The following is a 20,651-nucleotide window of genomic DNA, read 5'->3' on the forward strand; positions in this document are numbered from 1 at the left end:
AGTGCCCTTCTGCGCGGGCCCAGAGTCACAGCTGCTCGTAGCAGTCCCGAGGTGTGAGTTTCTGTCATTTGCAGGTAACTTATTTTTTTAGTCTCCTTGAGGAAACTGTAGGGGAAACGTACATTGTTTGCCCAAATCCACAGTTATTGGCAGAAAAAGGACAATGAACACAAGTTTAATGGTGCCTAAATCTGACCTTTCACTAAATTTGTAATTTCAGACATTTTTCTTTAAAGTAGCCACGTGGTGCTTTTGCAAAGGCAGGTCCAATATGTGTCTTCAGGCTTCCTGGTGGGAAAAGAAACCCCCCGATCCCACACTATATGGGGTTCTATTGACAGAAATAGATTGGCTGCTGCTCAGAAGAAATTCAGCTCTTCCTGGTGCAGCAATCGCCAAGAGGTGACTCCAGAGGTAGGGTGGGAAGGATGCTAGCCAGTTCCTCCATGAACAGAGTTATCTTTTTATGTCTCTCTCTTTTTTTAATAGAGCCTCTAAATGCTAGCTGATGAATATCTCCAAAGGATAATTTAGAAATTATAGTTTTATGAAGAGCCAAGACAAGGCTGGCCAAGTATGCAGGGCTGAACCCAGGGTAATATTTAGAACATCCAGAGGAATGGATAGACTCCATGTCCCAAGGCAATGCTCCAAAAATACTCTTTCTCACAAGTGGGGTTTTTCATGATGTTTGGACAAGGGAGAGCACGTGCTCTAAGTAAGGGGTCTAGAGAGGAGGGTGTCAGTGTGGCCGCCCAGGTGCTGATTCAGAGGGGATGGAGCCGGCCGTTTACTACCATTAAGGAAACTGCCCGATGCTGTGTGTACACAGGTGACAACCGCGTCACGAATGTTCCCCAGGCACTCGACATTCTACCTGCAAAGGTGCTCATGCTGGGCGGGAAGAGTCTTTCTGGCAAATTCCAAATACCGAGGTGAGGGATTGGGAGGCTCAGGGCTGGAGACCTAGCCTCCCACAGCTGGTTCTGATCTGGGTTTGGGTCCTTCCCAAGGTCTACCGCTTCTCCAGCCTCCTCGCGTAGGTTTGTGTCTCCTGGTGTGGCCCCCGCCGGGGGTTCTGCTCCCCACCGTATTCTCACGTCCCCCTGTCTAGTGGGAGGAAAACAAACGGCAGGGGATGGAAAATGCATTTCTCTTTAAGACTTGCTGTTTAAGAAACGTGCGCTGAAAGTAAAGACCTTCCTTGGGAGAGACCCAACCGATCCCAGCCCGGGAAGGCTAGGAGAGGCAGGGCGAAGATTCCCTCAGGCCGATGGGATTCAGATCAGAGTTCTGTTCTCAGAGTTTTATCTTGGACTTTTATCTGACCAGTGGGATCTGAAGTCCCTTTTGCAGGACTGGAAGGCAGAGGGCGGGGCCAGCCCTGCTCTGCGACCTTGTCAATCAAATGGACGGGATAAAGCATCACTCATCACTCTAGTCAAGTTTGCAAGTCCACATTTCTAACATACCTGAAGTTGTTCTACCGCCAAATGGTGAACCAAGACAATTGGTCCTAAATGAATTGCCCGGCACTCTGGGGATCTGCTGTCTCCAGCCCTGACTCAGGGGCCAGTCTTCTTCCTATGAGGGTGAGCACTGGCCCCTGGCCCACTCACTGCCCTTGTCTCAGTATGGGCGACCCATGCCCTTGCTATGCTGACGCTCGCAGCTTTCTGACACTCGGTGCTGGGCTTTGGGGAGGCACTTGATGGCTGTCTCCCTGTAACAAGGGCTCAACATTTAGAGTAAAGCAGAGTTCCGTCCAAATGAGGAGAACATTCTGGGATGTGACTGGAATCCACTGGGCGTCCCTGGGGTGAACACTGAGCAAAGCCCACGTGGCATTGAGGAGCTTTGGAACTTAAGAGTAAACTCTTGATGGAAGAAAGGAATTCTACCACGTGTGGGTCTACTAGTAGGGTCCACCACCTAACGGGTCTACCACTCGTGGGTTCTCCCACTTATGGGTCCACTGTATGGCCTCCTTGGTTCCTAAGCTTCCTCCTACTTTAACCCCATAAAGCACCCTGCAGTCCTTCTCCACCATGTTTCCCTGTCATTTGATGGGAGAAAGAAGGGTTTCTCTAGGGAACCTGTGGAGGTGAAGCTAGAATTCCTTCCACACTGGACACTTGGGACCATAAACTTCATTTTCCCTGGGCTCCCCTGGCTCCGTTACTGTTTCTTTCTACGTTGCTCTTCCTTAAACTCTCCCTACCTCTCAAGAGGAGGATGATTACTCACAAAGACAAGCCAGACACAGAAATAGCCAACCTATTTGTGGCTTAAATGCAAGCAGTTTTATTTTTGCAGAGAGTGGCTGTATTTTCTCTGAGTAGAAATCATTATCTCCCAACAGCGAGACTCCAGCTCCATCTGCAAGAGTTCCTGCTTTTGTGAGCGGTGCCAATTAGTCACAAAACAATGGGCGCCTTCTCCTGACCACTCAGTCCGGGGGAAGAGAGCCCCAGCTCTTCCAGGCACCCCCCGACTGGCCAGCCCCCCCACGCCCACCCCAGATCCTCTCCCCCTACCTGGACCCCATCCGGCCCCTCCAAGCACCACTTCCTGGTGCCTTGTTCCTCATTCACCTTGTAACTGTTACCAGTTTCCAAACTGGGCACCATGTCGTTCCCTGCAGTATGGACAGATGTCTCTGATCTGTTAGGAGCTGAGGAAGGCAAATCAGTGAGGCCCTCTATTCTGTGACGTTGGAGACTTCCTTCCCGTTGGTCCCTCTGCTAGGCGTTTCACAGCCCCCGAAGGGACAGGGTGAAACGTTCATAAGATCTGGACGGTTCCTGAGATTCTGAGAAGCAGCAACCGTGGAGCCGAGGAGCAGAGCCCTCTGCTCTCCTTCACTCCCCTCTCCCTCCCGCTCTCTTCTTCCTGCCCCTGACCTTGACGACTTCTCAGCCAGCCTGCTCCTTCTCTCCTAGCCGTGTCTTCTTCTGCAGGTCTGATGCCCTCTCCACGGAGGGCTCCTTCCTCTCCGCCTGGCCGTTTGCCTTAGACGGCCCGGGCTATCCTCGCAGTTTCTGATTATCCTGTGGGAAATGTAAGATCTTCAGGAAGATCACCTTTCCTCCCTTGGAACATCAAAACCAGGTAACCAAAATGCTTGCTGGCTTCCCAGGACTGAGTTCATCCTCTCTTTTGATTTGCCACTCAGCACCTGCCTCCCTGTAGACGCCCCGACCTCAGCTCGCTTTGCCTATGGCTTGAAGGTCTTGTGGGAACTTGCCCCGGTCCCCCCTCTCCTCTTCCCATCGGAGGACGGACCCACAGGTCGGGTTTCCCACTAGAGCCGTTTGGCTCATCTTCCGTCTTGCCGCTTACGAAAACAGTCTGAGGAAGCTTCACATGTGGGTTCCTAAGTCTGCTTTCCCAGAGAATCTGAAATCTGCCTTCTTGCCCTGATTGATTTAATCAGTCCCAGGAGCCCATTACTACACTGACACAATTACCGTGAAGGAATACTTTTGAAAAAAAGAAGAAAGAAATGCTGCTGTGAATGTGGGGAGGGTCGTCACCACAGGGCTTGGTGAGTCCGACCTTCCAGAATCCTCCGGCTTGGCCTTGGCACCTTTACATTGGGTCTGTTGAAAAAGGGAGCAGGGGCAGGGGAAAAAGCTACCTGACTGCCTGGGTGAGAATCTGCAACTAACAGAAACGGCCGCTCCCAGGAATAGTCTTCGAATCAGGCAGAGCATCTGTCGGGACGGTGATGTTCCTCCATCCCTGGGAGCCTGGGTCCTCTCTCTCACCCCCTCTGTGGCATCGCACTTCCACACTCAAGGGGGCATGAGACTCTCCGAGTCCGGGTTGTAGGAAGGGGACGGAGGTGGAATTCCCTAACAAGGTGTCCTCACAGGGCAGGTGTATACCTTCATCTCATTTAACCATCGCGACTTTTGATGGCCACGATTTGCTCCATTTACAGGTGACAAAACTGAGTCTTCCAGAGCTTGGCAGAGATCACTTGGCTAATTACAAGCTGAGTCGGGAATTTGAGCTGGGTCTGTCCTTCCGCTCCACACGTGATTTTGCCCTTCCAAGCAGCCTCTCCCTGCGTCATCTCTGTCCTCAGCCCTGGCTGGCCCTAGTTGTTTAAAGGGATCAATCACCTCTAAGTATCACTTGCTCGTTCCCGCTCTGGGTCTGTGTGGAGACTTCCACTCGAGCGTGTCGCTGAGTGATGCCATTTGAAGCGCAGCTTCTGCTGATAAGCGTGGGACCATCTGCTTGGCACAGCTCAAATATTTTCAGTGGTGGGAGAGCAGCGCTGGTTTCTTCAGAGAAGGGAGGCTGCAGTCGTCTTGGAGGCGATGTTGGGACCGGAGACCCTGCCGGCTGGCGGGGCAGCGGTGCCCCTGGATGCGGAGGGCGAGCCCGGCTGCGGCCACCTCTGGCCCTCCCTGAGCGTGTGGAGCTAGTGAGTCTGCACCCCAGCTTTTCATTGTTCAGCCACCCTTGACAACCAGAGTAAGATTCTCCCTCTTCAAAAAGCTATTGCCTGGGCCACTCTTCCTGTGCCAGTTGTTTTTATAGTGTGTTAGATGTTTGGTGTATGTTGGCAAAAACCCCTGTCTCCTCCTGCCTTCGTTTTGGAAAACTTGCTTCTTCACTGCGTTAACTGGCCCCGACGTTGGTTTTCAACTTCAGGGTTGAAACTTCGGCGCTAACTTTTCCTTTTTGACTCGTGGCAGGGGGCAGGAATCTCAGGATCAATTCTGGGAGCAGTGGTGGACTTGGAGGGAGGAGTTCAAGGTTGTTTAACGGGATGTTGTAAATGATAAAGGAGCTGGGGCGTTGCAGGGATCATGCTTGGTGCCTCTGGGGAGATCACCTGCTTGCGAACAAGCTGGATTGACTTCCCTCGCCTTTCCTCAGCGGGCACCGGCATGAGGACTGGCTTCTGTTGCTTATAATAAAGTCAGGTGTGCAGCCCATGGGGCTCAAGGTACTCTTGAAAGGAATCTTCTGCTCTTTGACGTAAGTGTCTTGGCAATATTTCCCAGGCAGGGTGGGTGGGGGAAACTGGGGAGAGAATGTGCAGGATTGTGTCCGATCGCTATGTAGGCAGCAGTGAGAAGGGGGTGACGAGTCTGGCTCCAGATGCCTCAGCCTTGGCACTGTGACATTTGGGGCCAGAAGCTCTTTGTTGTGGGAGGCTCCACTGTGCACTGCAGGATGTTTAGCAGCACCCATGGCCTCGGCCAGCTAGATGCCAGTAGCCTCCTCCTCTCAGTGTGACAATCAAAATGCCAAATGTCCCCTAGGAGAGAAAGTCATTCCCCTCCTTTTGAGACGCAAGCTCCGAGTAGATGCTGCTGTTCACTTGGAAAGGGAACAAGGAGTTTCTGCTTCTCTGTGCAGATGGTTCAAGTATTAGGAAGCTGGGAACGAGGCGTTTAAGACCAGGACAATTGTTCCTGCCCAGAACATTGCCATCAGGTCCCATACCTGCCATGGAAATTCCATCTCACAAATGGATTTCTGTTTGTCCAGGTTACTGCGCACGTGGTGGGAAGAATTTGCCCTTTTCTCTGGAGCCGCAGATGTGGAAGTTCCTGCCTAGGGTCAGACCTCTCCTTTTGGTTGCCTAGGAACAAAGCAAGGTTTCAGATGCCTTCCCTGGACCCTCGTTTGGTTGGCTTTTCTCTTTTTTCTTTCCCTCCTTCCCTTCTTTCCTTGCTTTGATGAGTAATGTGGGAGACTGGGAATCCAGGACCATGGCAGGACTGTGGGCATCTGGATGGGAATGTGGAAGGGGATGCCTGCTTCTTAGGTCTCTAGCGAAAACTTCAGCAAGCACATAAGTAGAGCATTTAAAACTCTGCCTTATTTTACTTAGAAAGATGATCCATGTCACTGCAAATGACGTCATTTTATCATCCCTTATGGCTGAGTATTCTTCCACGGTGTAAATGTACCACAGCACTTTATCCAGGCATCTGTCAATGGACATTTAGTTTGTTTCCATAAACTGACCATACTTCAATAAAAAAAATTTAAAAAATAAAATAAACATATAATCCCTGAAAAAAAAACCCTCTGCCTTGTACGTCAATAAAGCTGAACCCCACCCCTCAGCTCTGCCTTCTTTGATCCTTCTTGCTCTTCTGTCAGCTTCAGTGCCCGTCATCTGTTCCTCCCACTTTCACTGAGAAGTAAATGCAGGGAGTGATTTCAAATAGACCTGCAAGCCCTCATCCCTAAACATCTGTGGAAACCACCAAACTTGTTTTCTCTGCTTGTTGATTTCTGATCTCAGTGTGACATTTCCGTGAGGTTCCTGTTGGCAAAGTGCTTTTCAGTCTCAGGCTTTTCTTATACCTCAGCCTTCTAGAAATACAGTGAATCACGTGCCACATATAGGCGCTGAGGTTCAGAGAAGCTTTGTTTAGGACTCGCATCTAGTAGTCAGTTTGAGTGAAAGCGTGGCTTGGAGACAAAGCAGGCTTAGGCACAGGCAGAATGGACAGTCATCCTGCAGTGTAGTTTGAACAGTGTCAGACCTCTTTCTTCAAACATCTCGTTTGCATTCAGATGTCTTACTGCCTATGATTCTTCTGGTTTTTGTGGGAGGGAGGTGGGTGTTAAGGATACCCTCCTTCATAGTCTGGCTCGCCGTGGCTCTGACGAGGTGATGGAGCCTGAGCAGGGGAGGAGCGTGCACTGGGGGCAGCCCCGCTGGGGTGAGGGAGGTGCTGCTGATGGTGACATGGCAGGGCAGGGAGGGCATGCATGGTGGGGGTGGGGACCCGGGGCCAAGTTCAGAGCTTCTGCTGGGGGAGGACTACATCCCAGGACAGGAGAGAGTGGCAGTGGTGGCCTGACATGAGGTGAAAGAGCCCATTCAAGTGAGGAGGCCCTTGTGCGGGGGGGGGGGGGGGCGGGCAGTGGTGGACACGGGAGATTGCTTACCCGCAGGTGGGCTGATCAAATAGGTGAATGCATTGAGGATAACGGGGCCAGGTTTCTTACCAAGAGAAAGGAATTCCAAATATAGAGGGAAGAAAATTAAACTGGGCTCAGTGAGGTTGGTTCAAAATTGGAGATATTGGTATGAAGTCGTTGGTATTCAATATATATGTAGAAAGATACAGAAATATAGATGACAGTGTGTATATGTGTGACTGTACACATATATTAGTATCCAAATATTCCTTAGCTTTGTCCACTGAGAGGGCCTGGGAGCAGTGACACCTCAGTGCAAATAGATACACCCAGCATCCAGACCTTGGCTTCTAAATACCCTCCTCCGCTAATAGGAACCAGGGCTCTTTGAAGAGATGGCTGATTCTAGGAACTGGTGTGGGAAACATACAAGATGAGTAGGGGCTGGTAAAACATCCAGTGTTTTCGTTTGAAAGACTAAAAGTACCAGAAGAAGCTTGCAACAGCAGGGAAGGTCTGATTTCTGTTTAGATCAACTGAGGCTGGTGTGCTGCCACCAGAGGCCCCATCACAGACATCCAGGGCTAGGGGGTGGGTGTAGCTCAGTGATAGAGCACATGCTTAGCATGCATGAGGTCCTGAGTTCAACCCCCAGTACCTCTATTTAATGAAAAGAGATATCTAGGGCTATTTGTTATAGGGTCTGATACTCAGAGAGACGTCTGTGTCAGACTGCAGATCTGGATGCCACCAGTATGCTATAACAGGTGAAATGAGGGGCAGGATGAAGCCACTCGGGGAGAGTTTATAGAGTAAGAAGGAAAGAGGGCCAGGAATGGAGCCTGGTGGCTCAAAGGCAAGAAGAGATCCCAGAAAGGGGACAGAGGAAAAACTAAAAGGAGGCAGGAGGCGAGCCAGAGGGAAGACAGTGTGTCTAGGCAATGGTGTCACCTCCGAGACCATAGTAAGGAGAGACGGAGTAGAAATTGATCACACAATTCGTATTGTGTATGTGGGTTTGGGATGAGAATGAGACCACATCTTACTTACTTTTGGGGGGACTTGTCTAAAAGTGTGATGCGCTGAGTGGACCATCTCACTTTTATTGGGTTTTTTTTTTCCTATTAAAGTACAATTGATTTACAATGCTGTGTTAGTTTCTGGTGTAGAGCAAAGTGATTCAATTATACATATATATTCTTTTTCATTATAGTTTATTTCAAGTTATCAAATATAGTCCCCTATACAGGATGACCTTGTTGTTTATCTGTTCTGTATATAGTACTTTGTATCTGCTAATCCTAAACTCCCAATTTATCTCTTCCACTCTCTTTCCTCTTTGGTAACCATAATTTTGTTTTCTATGTTGTTGTTGTTGTTTTTGGGTTTTTTTGTGTGGAGGGGGCGGTGGAAGGAATTAGGTTTATTTATTTATTTATTTTTAGAGGAAGTACTGGGGCTTGAACCCAGGACCTCGTGCATGCTAATCATGTACTCTACCACTGAGCTATACCCTTCCCCTTATGTTGTTTTTTTAATATAAGTGTTTGTTGATAGTGGTGATGACTATAGTTGCTCCATATCGCAGAAAAAAATGGAATGAGAAGAAACTGAAAACAGCTCATCCCCATCTGTTTTTATTGTTGTTCAGTGTGTGGCATTGGGTAGATGGTGCTTTAATAAATAAAAATCTATCCTCTAATAAATAACAACATTCTTTGATAAACAAAGAGTCCATCCCTTGAGGATTTTAATAAAAATCATTACTAACAATCAAATTGATTGTGATAATCCATTCTGGTGACATGAATGTCATTGTTAAATGTCCCCAAAGGTCTGCTACCCACATGCGTGGGTAAGTGAACTTCATGCATAGATAAACTATTGACAAAAGACTAGGGCAGGGAGTTGAAATAGTGCCCACTTGGAGGTGGGCAATCTAGGCTCTGGTTCCATCTTCGATGCTAGCTAAATATGTAATCTTGAACTAGTTATAAGGTAGCTTCCTCACTTGTAAAATAAAGTGTGGTTTGCAGTATCTACATGATTCCTTCAACTTGTAAACCTCAATGATCAACAGAGTACAGGCAGCCTTGTAACAGTAAGAAAGTGTTATTAAGAAAATGACAAGCTATATCCAGTTTCCAGGGGAAAGAATTGGTAACATATATGACAAAGTATTATATGTACAAAGAATTCTTCTAATTCAATAAAAGAAGTGGGCAAAGAACATGAAAAAATAATCTGTTGAAGAAATTCAAGTGACCATTAACATGAAAAAATATTTAAATTCATTAGTGAGCAAATGAATGCAGATTAAAACAAAGTTCCTTTTTAATCACTTATCAGAGTTGGGAATTTTAAGAAAGGGAGATGTTGTGGGGCCAAAAGGGTATATCTGCTGTGGGAAAAAAAGCATTCATATACTGCTGAGGTCAGTAGAATTGGTACAGACTTTGAAAGATAACTTGTTAAAATGTTTTAAAAGCTTAAAAATATTTCCCCCCTTTGATCCAACAATTCCACCTTTAGAAATATGTCCTAGGGAGATGATTAGAGATGTGCACAAAATTTGCATCCAAGAAAGTTCATTACACTGCTTTGCTGTTCTGAAAAATAATGGTGAAAAATCAGAAGCAACTGGTATGTTCAAAGTTAGAGGATTATTAAAAATAAGTTATGGTGCATCCAAATAGTGACAATTAAAGTCATGTTTTTTTTTAAGGGTCAACTGAAATAAAATGTACAACCTAAAAGTTGAGAGTTATGTTTTATGCATCGGACTTCCTGAGGGCTTGAGCCTGGGACACAGCCTCTCAGATCGCTCTAAGAGACTGTTCCACCCAGGCAAGGGAGAAGCCAGGATATATAGGAATTTTTGCAGCAAAGACCAGGTAGTCAGAACATAACAGATTACTGTTAATTTAAAAAAAAACAGAGTCTCAAGTTAAGGAATTTAGTGCTTTTCTATGTATGGGAAGGTGCAAAGGTCTGGGCTCACTAAAATCATTCCTTTGATGTGCACCTAGCTGTCTAGGGCCAGTGTCCTGTCCTTTCCATCCTGAGTTCTCTCAAGGGGCACCACTGTGGGCGGCTGCAGAGGCCGGGCTGCCTGCTTGTCTGCATCCTGAGTTCCCTCCACTCACTGTAGCGGGTGGTGAAGGTAATGGCTGATAACTTGATGGCCGCAGAAATCTTTATTTACTTATATGACTGGCAATATTTTTCATTCACAAAAGTATATGCTGATGGGGAGGGGGAGGGTATAGCTCAAGTGGTAGAGCACATGCTTAGCATGCACGAGGCCCTGGGTTCAATCCCCAGTACCTCCTCTAAAAATAAACACATAAACTTAATTACTGCCCCCCAAAACACACACACACAAAAATTCAAACATTTAAAAAAGCATGATACACTTTTTAAAAAAACTATATGCTGACAGAGAAAATGTTTGCAATATGGTATTCAGTATCATACTGTCCTATTGAAAAAAAAAAAGCAGGCAACCACAACAGATTATAAATTGCAATTTCAAATTTGAAAGAGAGTGTGTGTGAGATGTAGAAACAAGACTAAAAGAAAATATCCCAAAATGTTAAATCAGGTTAATTTTGAGTAGTGGTTTTATGTGTGAATTTTTTCCCTGCTGAATTTTCCAAATTCTCCTCAATGAACACCAGTGGAAAGATGCTTTGGATCCGGAAGTCCTACGCAATGGCGTTTTCACCCTCCATCTTGCGGCTTTCTCCGTAGGACTTGCAGGGAATGAGAGGGAAGAGGGGCTGGAAGATGCTTCTGTGATGTTGCCAATAGCGCTTCCTGTCTGATGCCACCGCTACCGGACTTACATCTGTTCTCAAGCGCGTGGTGGGGCTTCCTGTGCCATGTTGCTGTGTTACCGACCACATCGGGGGCTCAGAGGGCTGTTAGGATGCAGTCTTCTTCCACTGCAGAGAGCCACTGCTGGGTAAATGTGCGTAAATGCAACTATGACTGCTGTCTAGGAACGGGGCTGCGTGAAAATGGAGCCTGTGGTACCAGAACTGGGTCAGCACAGAGACAAGTTACCCACAGTGATTAATCCTGCTGTGCAATTACTTCCCCTCGTCTTCACTGCTTTCAGAGCGCGATTGTTTGCCCGCTAGCAGCAATCACCCTTCTAACTCTCCTTATCCTTCCCAACCTGGAACATCCTAGTCATCCACCTACAGAGACGCACAGCATGCAAATGGCCAAGGGGCTGGAGGAAGAAAGGGTTTGCAGGGTGGTGAGCAGGTAGGACCAGCTGTGTTCAAGCCTCTTCTTGCATCTGCTATTTCATTTGAGGGACTGAAATTCCCTTTGGTCTGGTAAGGCTGGGAATGTGATTTTTAGCAATGTATTTGTTTAAATACAACCACACTATAACAAATCAATTTCGATGGCTATTGTTAGTTTTTAATGAGCCTTAGTTTTAATGGAATTTTTACTTGCTTTCTAACCGCATCGTGATCAAAATCTGCCCAAGTATGCAATTTACGAGTTATGCTAACCATTCAAGGACTTTTTATTAACTGTGATGGCCTAGGCTCAAGATGGTGGTTTTCTTTCACCGGCAACCAGGGTGCATTCTCAGGACCACTGTGATGGCTTTGTTTCTTGGAATTATTCAGTAAGTATTTATTGAATAGCTATGCCAAGTGCTGGCGATCCAGACATGTATAATAAAGTTTTGTCTTGGAGGAGGCTGCGGTTTAATGGGAGAGAGATCATTTTAACTGCATAAAGAGGAATCCCATGGCTATGGAGGTAATTAATGAATAACACTGGAGTGGTGAAGGGGGTGTTAGAAAAGGAAGGGATGGCAGTGTGAGAATGTGGGAAGGATAGATTGGTGTAGGGAGCAAGGAGAAAAAGAAATGAGACTGATCCTAAGACTGATCTAGGCCAGGCACATGGGAATAGAAGAGGAGCATGTGATCTTAGGTGACTTCTGCATTTGAAATTTATGATCAGGCAAGTGCACAGTAATGAATAATGTTCTAAAGGTCTCATATGTGTGTCCATTATTCTTTGTTTTATGAGATTCTGCTTATTAAAAGATGTAGCCCTCTGGGAGCAGAGAACGCACCGGCGAGGGTGCCTGGAACCCAGCCTCCGGGCTGGCCTCCCCGGGCTTCACCGTCAGTGCACGACGAAGCAAATTCCTTGTTTTCTTGCTCTCCCAGCCGCCGCCCTGATCTCAGTCATTAGCAGTTTATCTACACAGTCTCATCAGATGGAAAGCTCAGGCCACCGACTCCTCCATCCCTCTTCCCCTTCACGGGAATGGGGGCCTGCCCAGTCTTCTCTGAAATGTCTCTGGAATCCATTCTTTCCTTCAGCCATTACTATTTCAACAACCCCCTACTGGCTTCTTTGCTCCATCCGTTTCCACCCAGCTGGTAGACTGTGACCAGGGTCAACTTTCTAAAATGCAGTTGAGGTCTCATCCACCCCAGCCCTGCATTGAAACTGTTAATGGCTCCCTAGTGCAAACAGTAGTGCTTTTCAAATGGTGACCCATGACCCATCTGCCCCAGAATCCCCTGGGCTATGAAAATTCAGATTCCAGGGCACCAACCCAGGCTTCCTGAAACAGTGGGGCCCTGGAATTTGCATTTTTAATAAGCCACCCCACACAATTTTTAAGCATTAATGTCAGATAAGCATAACCTATAAACTAAGTTTGATATTTAAAGAAGCGTCATAACCAGCCTTCATGTTTCAGTCTAGACGTTCATTTCTTTGTAAAGTCATTCTTCCTCCCAGGGTCCACGAGACTCCTCAAACTCCACCATCAAAATATGCGGCCTCTTGCCTCCATGCCTCTGCCCGTCTTTTCTCTTTTCTCAAAATACCTTTCTTTCCCTTCCTCAGCTAACAAACTCCTACTAACCTGTCAAGGCCCAGCCCTCTAAAGCCTTCTTCGAAACCCTGGGACAGTGCCTCCTGATGCGTGCTCACCCAGATGCACTCACAGCCTCCTTTATCCCACTTCTCATACTGAATTTGATTTAGTTCTGTCTGTCTCGCCTGCAAAAGTGGGCAGAGGACCGTGTCTTATTTATTTCTGTATCTTTAACTCTTACAGTGATTGAAACCTACATGTTCGTTGAAAAATGGGGGGAAAAAAGATGATCTATCTAAAGAAAATTAATTTGGTTACTTGGGTTTATCTGCAATAGAAAAATAGAATTTGGTCTTATGGGTTGGAACTCATTTCCTAATGGATTTTTATGAGAAGTACATGAGAGTTCTCGCTCTCTTTTTTTTTTTTTTTTTCTGACCTATTTATTTTCCTGTTTCAATTTTATTAGGTAGAATTATTACAGTTTGACTGGACATTATATTGCATGTAAATACATATAAACAGTATATTGCTTTTTTTTTAGTTTACGTATATGTACTGATCATTGTTTCTGAGAACAGATTAGAGCTTTAGCTTTTTAAACTTACATAGTTACCAAGGGAATAAAACCAATTACAAAATAAGAATCAACAGAATGCAGTTCTCTCACCTGGAATGAGAAGCCAGAAGCCAGAAGCTGAATGATGCTGTGACCTGTGAGGGATTCCAGGATGTGAACCTGAGGCAGAAAGATGTTCTTGTCTCTTTTCTTAAAAATTCTGATTAGGTCCTGCTTGTACATTTCTGGTCTTTGATTTAGGTTTTTTATTTAAAAAATGGAAACATTTGGCTTCCTTGTATAAGCTATTTTTGGTTTTGTGGTGGCCCTTTCAATATGGTAGCCACCAGCCACACGTGGCTGATGTACACGTGAACTGTGGCAGGTCTGCAGGGAGATGTGCTGTGAGAGTAAAATACATGCTGGCTTTGAAGGCTTAATGTGGAAAAGAGAATGTAAAGTAGCTTATTAATTTTGTTATATTGATTACACATTGGAATGATATTTTGAACACATTGGGATTTATTTAACATTGGGTTAAATAAAATATGTTATTAAAATTCATTTCACATGCTTCCTTTTAGTTTTTTTGTGTGTGGCTACCAGAAAACCTTAAATGACACATATGGCTCACCTCATATTTCTATTGCACACCGCTGATCTAGCCCTTTCCTACCCTCTACCATTTTTGTATTTCAGATTATTCTTTTTGCTTCTTCTTTCCCCCTAAAACATCACCACCACCATCACCATCACCATCACCAACAATAACAAAACACCCAGCTCTGAAGGGCATGCCATTCAACTGTATCACCTGCCAACCTTGCCATGACTGTCTACAGACCCCTGGGTCACTCTCCCAAATTTGTGGAAGATTTTAGCACCTGACTCACAGCCAGTTTTTTCTTTTTTTCAAAATTATATTCCTGCATCCCAACACCATTTCCCAGTGGTTTCAATGTCCGTGTGGATAATTCTTCCAACACCCTGGCTCTGGGTCCTGATCTCACCTCAGGTGGTCTTGTCCTAAGCTCTCCCTCGGTCGTTCATTCCCAGGGTCGTGCTCTGCACGGATCAATACCAGTAACCCCCAAACCACAGCACCGCAATCTCAGTGTCAAGCATCCCATTCTTCAGCTTCCACCTCCTGTCTTCCAGTTCTCTGCCTTGAGTCCCCGGACCTCAGCACTCAGTTCTCTGACACCACTGGGGTCTAGGACGGATGGCTTCTATTTCCTGTTCACTGTCACCACCTCTCTCCTGGCCTCACTGTTCTCTGAGCCTGTTGAATTCCGTACTCCATTCCCTTCCATGTGCTTCCATTTCATTGGCCCCTGCTTTCCACTGCACCAGTCCAACAGAACCCCAGTCTTGGTTAAATCCAACTCTCCTCTTTCCCCACACTCACCCCTGGACAGCTGAGTCACAGCTGGAGAAGAGCGCATGCCACACTGAATTCTCTCTATAAATCTGTGAGCACTAGTCCAGGCGGGCTCTAAGGTTTGCCGGGCAACCTTGCTCCTTGTATGTTTCCCCAGTCCTTTTCCTCTTTCACTTGATTATTTCACACCTTGCCCTCTCTCCTTAAACCTTGAACAGCTCCTCACACTTAGCTGATGACCTTGCTCCTGACTTTGCTGAAAAAAGAGATACCGTGCATTCAGAAGAGAACTTCTTCCAACTTCCAGCACTCCATCACTCTACCCACCTAGCTGCATCTGAAACCACACACTCTGCCTGCCCCCCTGTTTCCATGTATAAATTATGCTGCTCGCTAAGGCCAGCAACTCCACTGAGTTCTAGACCCCAACATCCTGAAGCATCAGTTGTTTTCTTTCTTATCATCTTGTCCATACTCCCTTATCCCCATAGCCCTTTCCAGTTACTGCTCCCTTTCTGCTCCTCTTTGCATTCAAGTTCCTCAAGAGGGTGGTCTATATCCCTGTCTCCCCCCCCACCCTCTCTGGGATCCACCTGATTCATCAGGCTTTCACGGTCTCCACTCTAGGTAAACTGCCCTTATCCAGGTCAGCAATGACTCTGCTCTAATGGTCCATTTCCAGTTCTCATCGAACTTGAACTTACAGTAGAGGTCAGCACAGTTGATCATACGCCCTTCACCTTGAAACACTGTCTTTGGTTCTTGCTTCCTAGACACCCTGCTCCCTTGCCTGTCTCCTACCTCTCTGTCAATCTGTCTCACTTTCTTTTTCTTCCTTCTCCTCATTCTCCAACCTCTACACTTTGCAGTGCCCCGGCGCTCAGTCCTGGGACCTCTTCTCTTTTATGATTCCCCCTATTTTCATAGGCAATCTTGTCTAGCCTCATGATTTTGCATTTCACCTGTTTGCATTCAGCCTACATCTATCCCCCCAGCTCCCAGCACACTCTGAGATAGTTTGGCTGTTGCATGAGCTTCCCAAGCTCCATGTGCCCCTTCCAAACCCCCTCCACCTGTGCGCTGTCTTTTCAACCAATGGCTAAAAACGTATTCTCTTTTTCTACAATACCTCATGTCTCATCTGTTAGCAATTCAAATTGCATTCAGGATCCAGCCATGTCTTACCATCACGTCTCCACAGCTGTTCTCTGGTCCAGCCATGGTCCACGCTTTACTTTTCTCTGCTGTACTTGTTATAATCTGACATCTTTTTGTTTATTGTTGTTATTGTTTATTGGTTATCGACGGCCTCCCCACTGAAATAAAAACTCCAAGAGGTTGGTGATTTCTCTGTTTCATTCACTGCTGTATCCCAGTACCCGAAGCTGGCACTGAATAAATATTTGATGGATGAACTTGGGGAACATGGCTGGCTTACCCACAAACTTCTAACAAAGCCTGGTCTGTACAGCAGCTCTTTGGTCAGCCATGCCATGGTACTATGAATTCTGGTCCTTGTGTTGGGTGGGTGAGGGTCTTTGGTCTAATTATGAAATGAAAGGAGAATCTGTTCCATTAAAAATAATTTCCAGGACCTCATCAGAACAGCTGAGGGAAGCGTTAGTGGGGAGAGGGGTATCCAGACAGTGAAGGCAGGGACTTCTGTAGGTTCCTGGATGACATCACTGGGAGGCAAATATCCTTTTCATCAGCACATCTGCTGGTCCAGGTTTCAGGCACAGGTGCACTGAGATCCAAACTCGGAGCCTTGCCAATGCTGGGGATCTGCTGAGTCAACCCTGGAAGCATCTAATACCATCAGAGACAGTCAAGCTCCACAAAATATCACATCTAGGTACTGTGCTGCCTCAGGTGAGCTCACGAGGAAAAGGCAGGTATCTACTAATTAACTTCCCAAAGGTTGATTATTTTGCTCATGTAGGGCCTTGGTCTTCAAGGACCAAAAAAGCAAAGAACAATACTTTACTACTACAAGCAAGAAAGCAAGAAAGCAAGGAAAGAAGAAAGGAAGGAAGAAAGAAAGAAAGAAAGGGAAAGCAAGCCAAGGACAGCACAAGCTGGAACAAAGGAGATGACCTCTGGATGCCCCCCTTCCCCTTGGCCGGTGGTGGAAGTGGTTAATGTATGTTCCTTACGTGACAGGAAGAGGGTGGGGGCCGTGTATATGTTTATTTTGCAATTCCTAAAGTGTGAGGGAAAGCTTCTGGTGCTTTTTGCTTTGCAGTCTCAAATATTCAGCACTTTTATTGGTTTCGGGTTAGCGCTTTGTGTAATGTCTGTCGGTTCTGTTTTCTTGCACGGTCTGGCCTCTGGAGTGCTGGACTCGAATGCATCTTGTTGAAGCGCGCCACCTGCTACTTTGTGCGGCAGACCTAGTCTGAGCAGGGGCCTGGCGCCATCGCAGATGTTGAGACTACGTGAAATACATGCCTTCAAATCGTTTACACTTTTGAAATTATTGGTACTCTGCTGAACGTGTATTTTTCTAGCTACTCCCTCTCAATCACCCATCGCTTATGACATTTTATGCATTAAAAAGTGACAATAGCGTTGCCCAAGCATGTATTTTGTCATCACATTTTATTTTTTATTTTTATCTTTAAAATCTTATTTTTATTGAAGTATAGTTGATTTACAGTGTTGTATTAGTTTCAGGTATACAGCAAAGTGATTCAGTCATACATATACATATATATTTTTTTCTTTTTCAGATTCTTTTCCATTATCAGCTGTTACAAGATAGATATTGAGTATAGTTCCCTGTGCTACACAGTAGGTCCTTGTTGTTTATCTACTTTATATACAGTAGTGTGAATATGTTAATCCCAAACTCCTAATTTATCCCTTCCCCCAACCCTTTTGGTAACCATAAGTTTGTTTTGTATGTCTGTGAGTCTATTTCCAGTTTGTAAATAAGTTCATTTCACATATAAGTGATATAGTTGTCTTTCTATGTCTGACTTACTTCACTTAGTATGATAATCTCTAGGTCCATCCATGTTGTTGCAACTGGCATTATTTCATTCTTTTTTTAGGGCTGAGTAGTATTCCACTGTATACATATACCATAACTTCTTTATCCAGTCATCCATTGATGGACATTTGGGTTGTTTCATGTCTTGGCTATTGTAAATAGTGCTACTATGAATATTAGAGTGCATGTCATTACATTTTAATGTGATTAACCTGGTCCCTCAAGCCAGGAGATGAAGGCACAGAAGATACAATGATTTTCAAAATGCCATTCAAAAAGCTCAGGCCAGACAAGAAATGGACACCAGGAATTCTGACTCTCTTGTTTTGCCAGATCCCCTTTGGCACCTAACAACTAGCGAGTCACGTTACAGAATTAAAGTCTACTTGGGGGAGACGGAGCATCAAAAAAGGTCATTAAATCAGTTCTCCGTCTTGGTGAAAGGTCTAGTTTTATCTTCATTAGAAAGAGAGTTGTACACTGTAATAAACATTTTTTTTGGATAATGTGAAGGTTACAAGCTATAGCTGAAATCTCCCTTTTACTGCAAGTCATCAGCTTTCATGTTTTGTTTTGTTCTTTGCTTCTTTACAGAAAACTACCTGAAGAGCCTGGGCTGAGGCCTCCTCATGGATGAGACAAACGGGACATCATTTATTGCTGAAGATTCTGTGAATGCCTCCGCCAGCAGGAACACCTCCGCTGGGGACCAGCGTCGGGAAATCCCAGTTTTGCACTGGGTGATCATGACCGTTTCCCCGCTGGGCTTTGTTGAGAATGGGATTCTCCTCTGGTTCCTCTGCTTCCGGATGAGAAGAAACCCCTTCACCGTCTACATCACCCACTTGTCTGTTGCAGACATCTCGTTACTCTCTTGCATTTTTATTCTGACTGTTGACTATGCTTTAGATTACGAGCTCTCTTCCGGCTACTACTACACCATTGTCACGTTATCAGTGACATTTCTCTTTGGCTACAACATGGGCCTCTATCTGCTGACAGCCATTAGTGTGGAGAGGTGCCTATCCGTCCTGTACCCCATCTGGTACCGATGTCATCGCCCCAAGCACCAGTCAGCCTTCGTCTGTGCCCTCCTGTGGGCACTTTCTTGCTTGGTGACCACCATGGAGTACGTCATGTGCATTGACAGCGAAGGGCAGACCCACTCTCGAAGCGACTGCAGGGCAGTGATCATCTTCATTGCTGTCCTGAGCTTCCTGGTCTTCACTCCCCTCATGGTGGTGTCCAGCGCCATCCTGGTGGTGAAGATCCAGAAGAAGTCGTGGGCGTCCCATTCCTCGAAGCTGTACCTGGTCATCACGGTTACCATTGTCGTGTTCTTCATCTTCGCCATGCCCATGAGGCTCCTCTACCTGCTCTACTACGAGTACTGGTCGACCTTCAGAAACTTGCACCACGTCTCTCTCCTCTTCTCTACCATCAACAGCAGCGCCAACCCATTCATTTACTTCTTCGTGGGCAGCAGCAGGAAGAAGCGGTTCAAGGAGTCCTTAAAAGTGGTTCTGACCAGAGCTTTCAAAGATGAGATGCAACCCAGGCGCGTGGAAGACACCACCTTCACCCCTGCAACCGAGACCGTCGTCTGATGGGGGAGGGAGATTGTGGACAAAAACGGTGGGATGCTGGCGAGCTGCAGTGTGTGCTTGGAATGAAGGCACCGGAAGTATCTCCTAAACATGATACAGAAGGACGCCCCGTCCCATGCGCAGGAGACGCGAATTAAGGCTGAGATTGCGTTCTTGTGCTGTACCTTCTGGAAATGCCTAAATACGTGTCGGACCTCTATCCTTTCCGCACCTTCCAAAAAACTCCTTCTGTTCCTTCTCAGGTCTTCTGGCAGCGTCTCCTCATGAACTATCAACATTACGCCAACAGGAAGGTTGACAGATGTGCACAGGAAAAGGCAAAAGTATTTGATAGACCTTGAGAAGGCAGAGCCACGAGCAGGAAGAACGTGGGTTTTGGAGTCAAGTTGACTCTGTCTTTGCTGCTTCTGTGACCTCAGGTTTAACCCGCAGGGTCTCATTTCCTCACCTACAAAATGTCACAGTAATAGTCCCAGGCTTGTGGGAGGGTGAAATGGGAAACAGGTAAGGGAAGCATCTGGCACAAGTCAGTGTTAAGAAACCATCAGTCTCTCTGACTCCTTTAAGTGGAAGAAGAAATACGTATTTCCATTTTGTAAAGTTCACACACACACAGCTCTATCGTGTACGGATACTTTTATGCGTTCTGTAATGCTGAATGTAATTTATGAAGGTCTCCTTTCTGTTTGCTGCATGAAGACTTTTTGTGGGATAACACCTCTGCTGAAAACACCTGCAGAAGCTGTAACACCCCACGTGCTAGAGCATGACTTCGGGTTGTGAGGGGAAACACTTGGCCACCAGTACAGGAATTTCTCACGGCCTCCTTTCCCTCTGGGGGAACGCTTAATGTAAAGAAAGTCTGTTTTGAAATCCTTTGCTAGATATAAATGTTCATGAATGAAACTTAATTCATGAGTTCCTGTGGGTGACAGGGATTTTGGACCCCCGCCCCCTTGAAGTGGCGGGTTATGTTTACAGCCGGAGAGATCTCGCCGCAGCTGGGGGCAGGGTTCTGGGCATTTCCTGGGGTCATTCCTGGAAGGAGGCTTAGTGGCTGGGGCTGAGGAGAGTGTTGTCCCTCTCGGAGGAAACTCAGATGTTCCTCCCAGCACAGGTCTTTGCAGGGTTTCCTCAGCGTCTCAGTGCTCTGCTGCTCGCCTGCCCCTCCGGACAGTGTGTCCCAGGTTTTAATGGGAAACCTATCACCATGGCCTGTAGACTAGGTCACCCTGTTTGGTTTCCTGCTGCCCCTTCTAGGCGTCCCACGATAATAGCAATGCTTCGTGTGGCTCTATGGGGGTAAAATGTGCACACCCACGAGTGAGCCTGTT

The 20,651-nt window shown here is 46.3% G+C and overlaps 1 protein-coding gene across 3 annotated transcripts; it reads left to right on the forward strand.

Annotated features, from left to right (window-relative positions):
- The first annotated feature begins 2,818 nt into the window (after positions 1–2,818).
- MAS1 (MAS1 proto-oncogene, G protein-coupled receptor) lies at positions 2,819–20,155 on the forward strand. 3 transcript variants are annotated; one of them, XM_006178999.3, is made up of 3 exons: positions 3,526–3,547; positions 3,947–4,488; positions 18,305–20,155. In XM_006178999.3, exon 3 carries the CDS (start codon positions 18,340–18,342, stop codon positions 19,315–19,317), a length of 978 nt encoding a protein of 325 aa, XP_006179061.2. In that variant the 5' UTR covers positions 3,526–3,547; positions 3,947–4,488; positions 18,305–18,339; the 3' UTR covers positions 19,318–20,155. The 3 variants fall into 3 exon arrangements, with proteins under 3 accessions (XP_032341178.1, XP_006179061.2, XP_032341177.1); XM_032485286.1 differs by having other exon boundaries at positions 3,947–4,438; XM_032485287.1 differs by lacking the exons at positions 3,526–3,547; positions 3,947–4,488 and adding an exon at positions 2,819–3,111.
- Positions 20,156–20,651: the final 496 nt, after the last annotated feature.

Source organism: Camelus ferus, chromosome 8 (genome assembly GCF_009834535.1).
Source record: "Camelus ferus isolate YT-003-E chromosome 8, BCGSAC_Cfer_1.0, whole genome shotgun sequence".
Classification (NCBI taxonomy): domain Eukaryota; kingdom Metazoa; phylum Chordata; class Mammalia; order Artiodactyla; family Camelidae; genus Camelus; species Camelus ferus.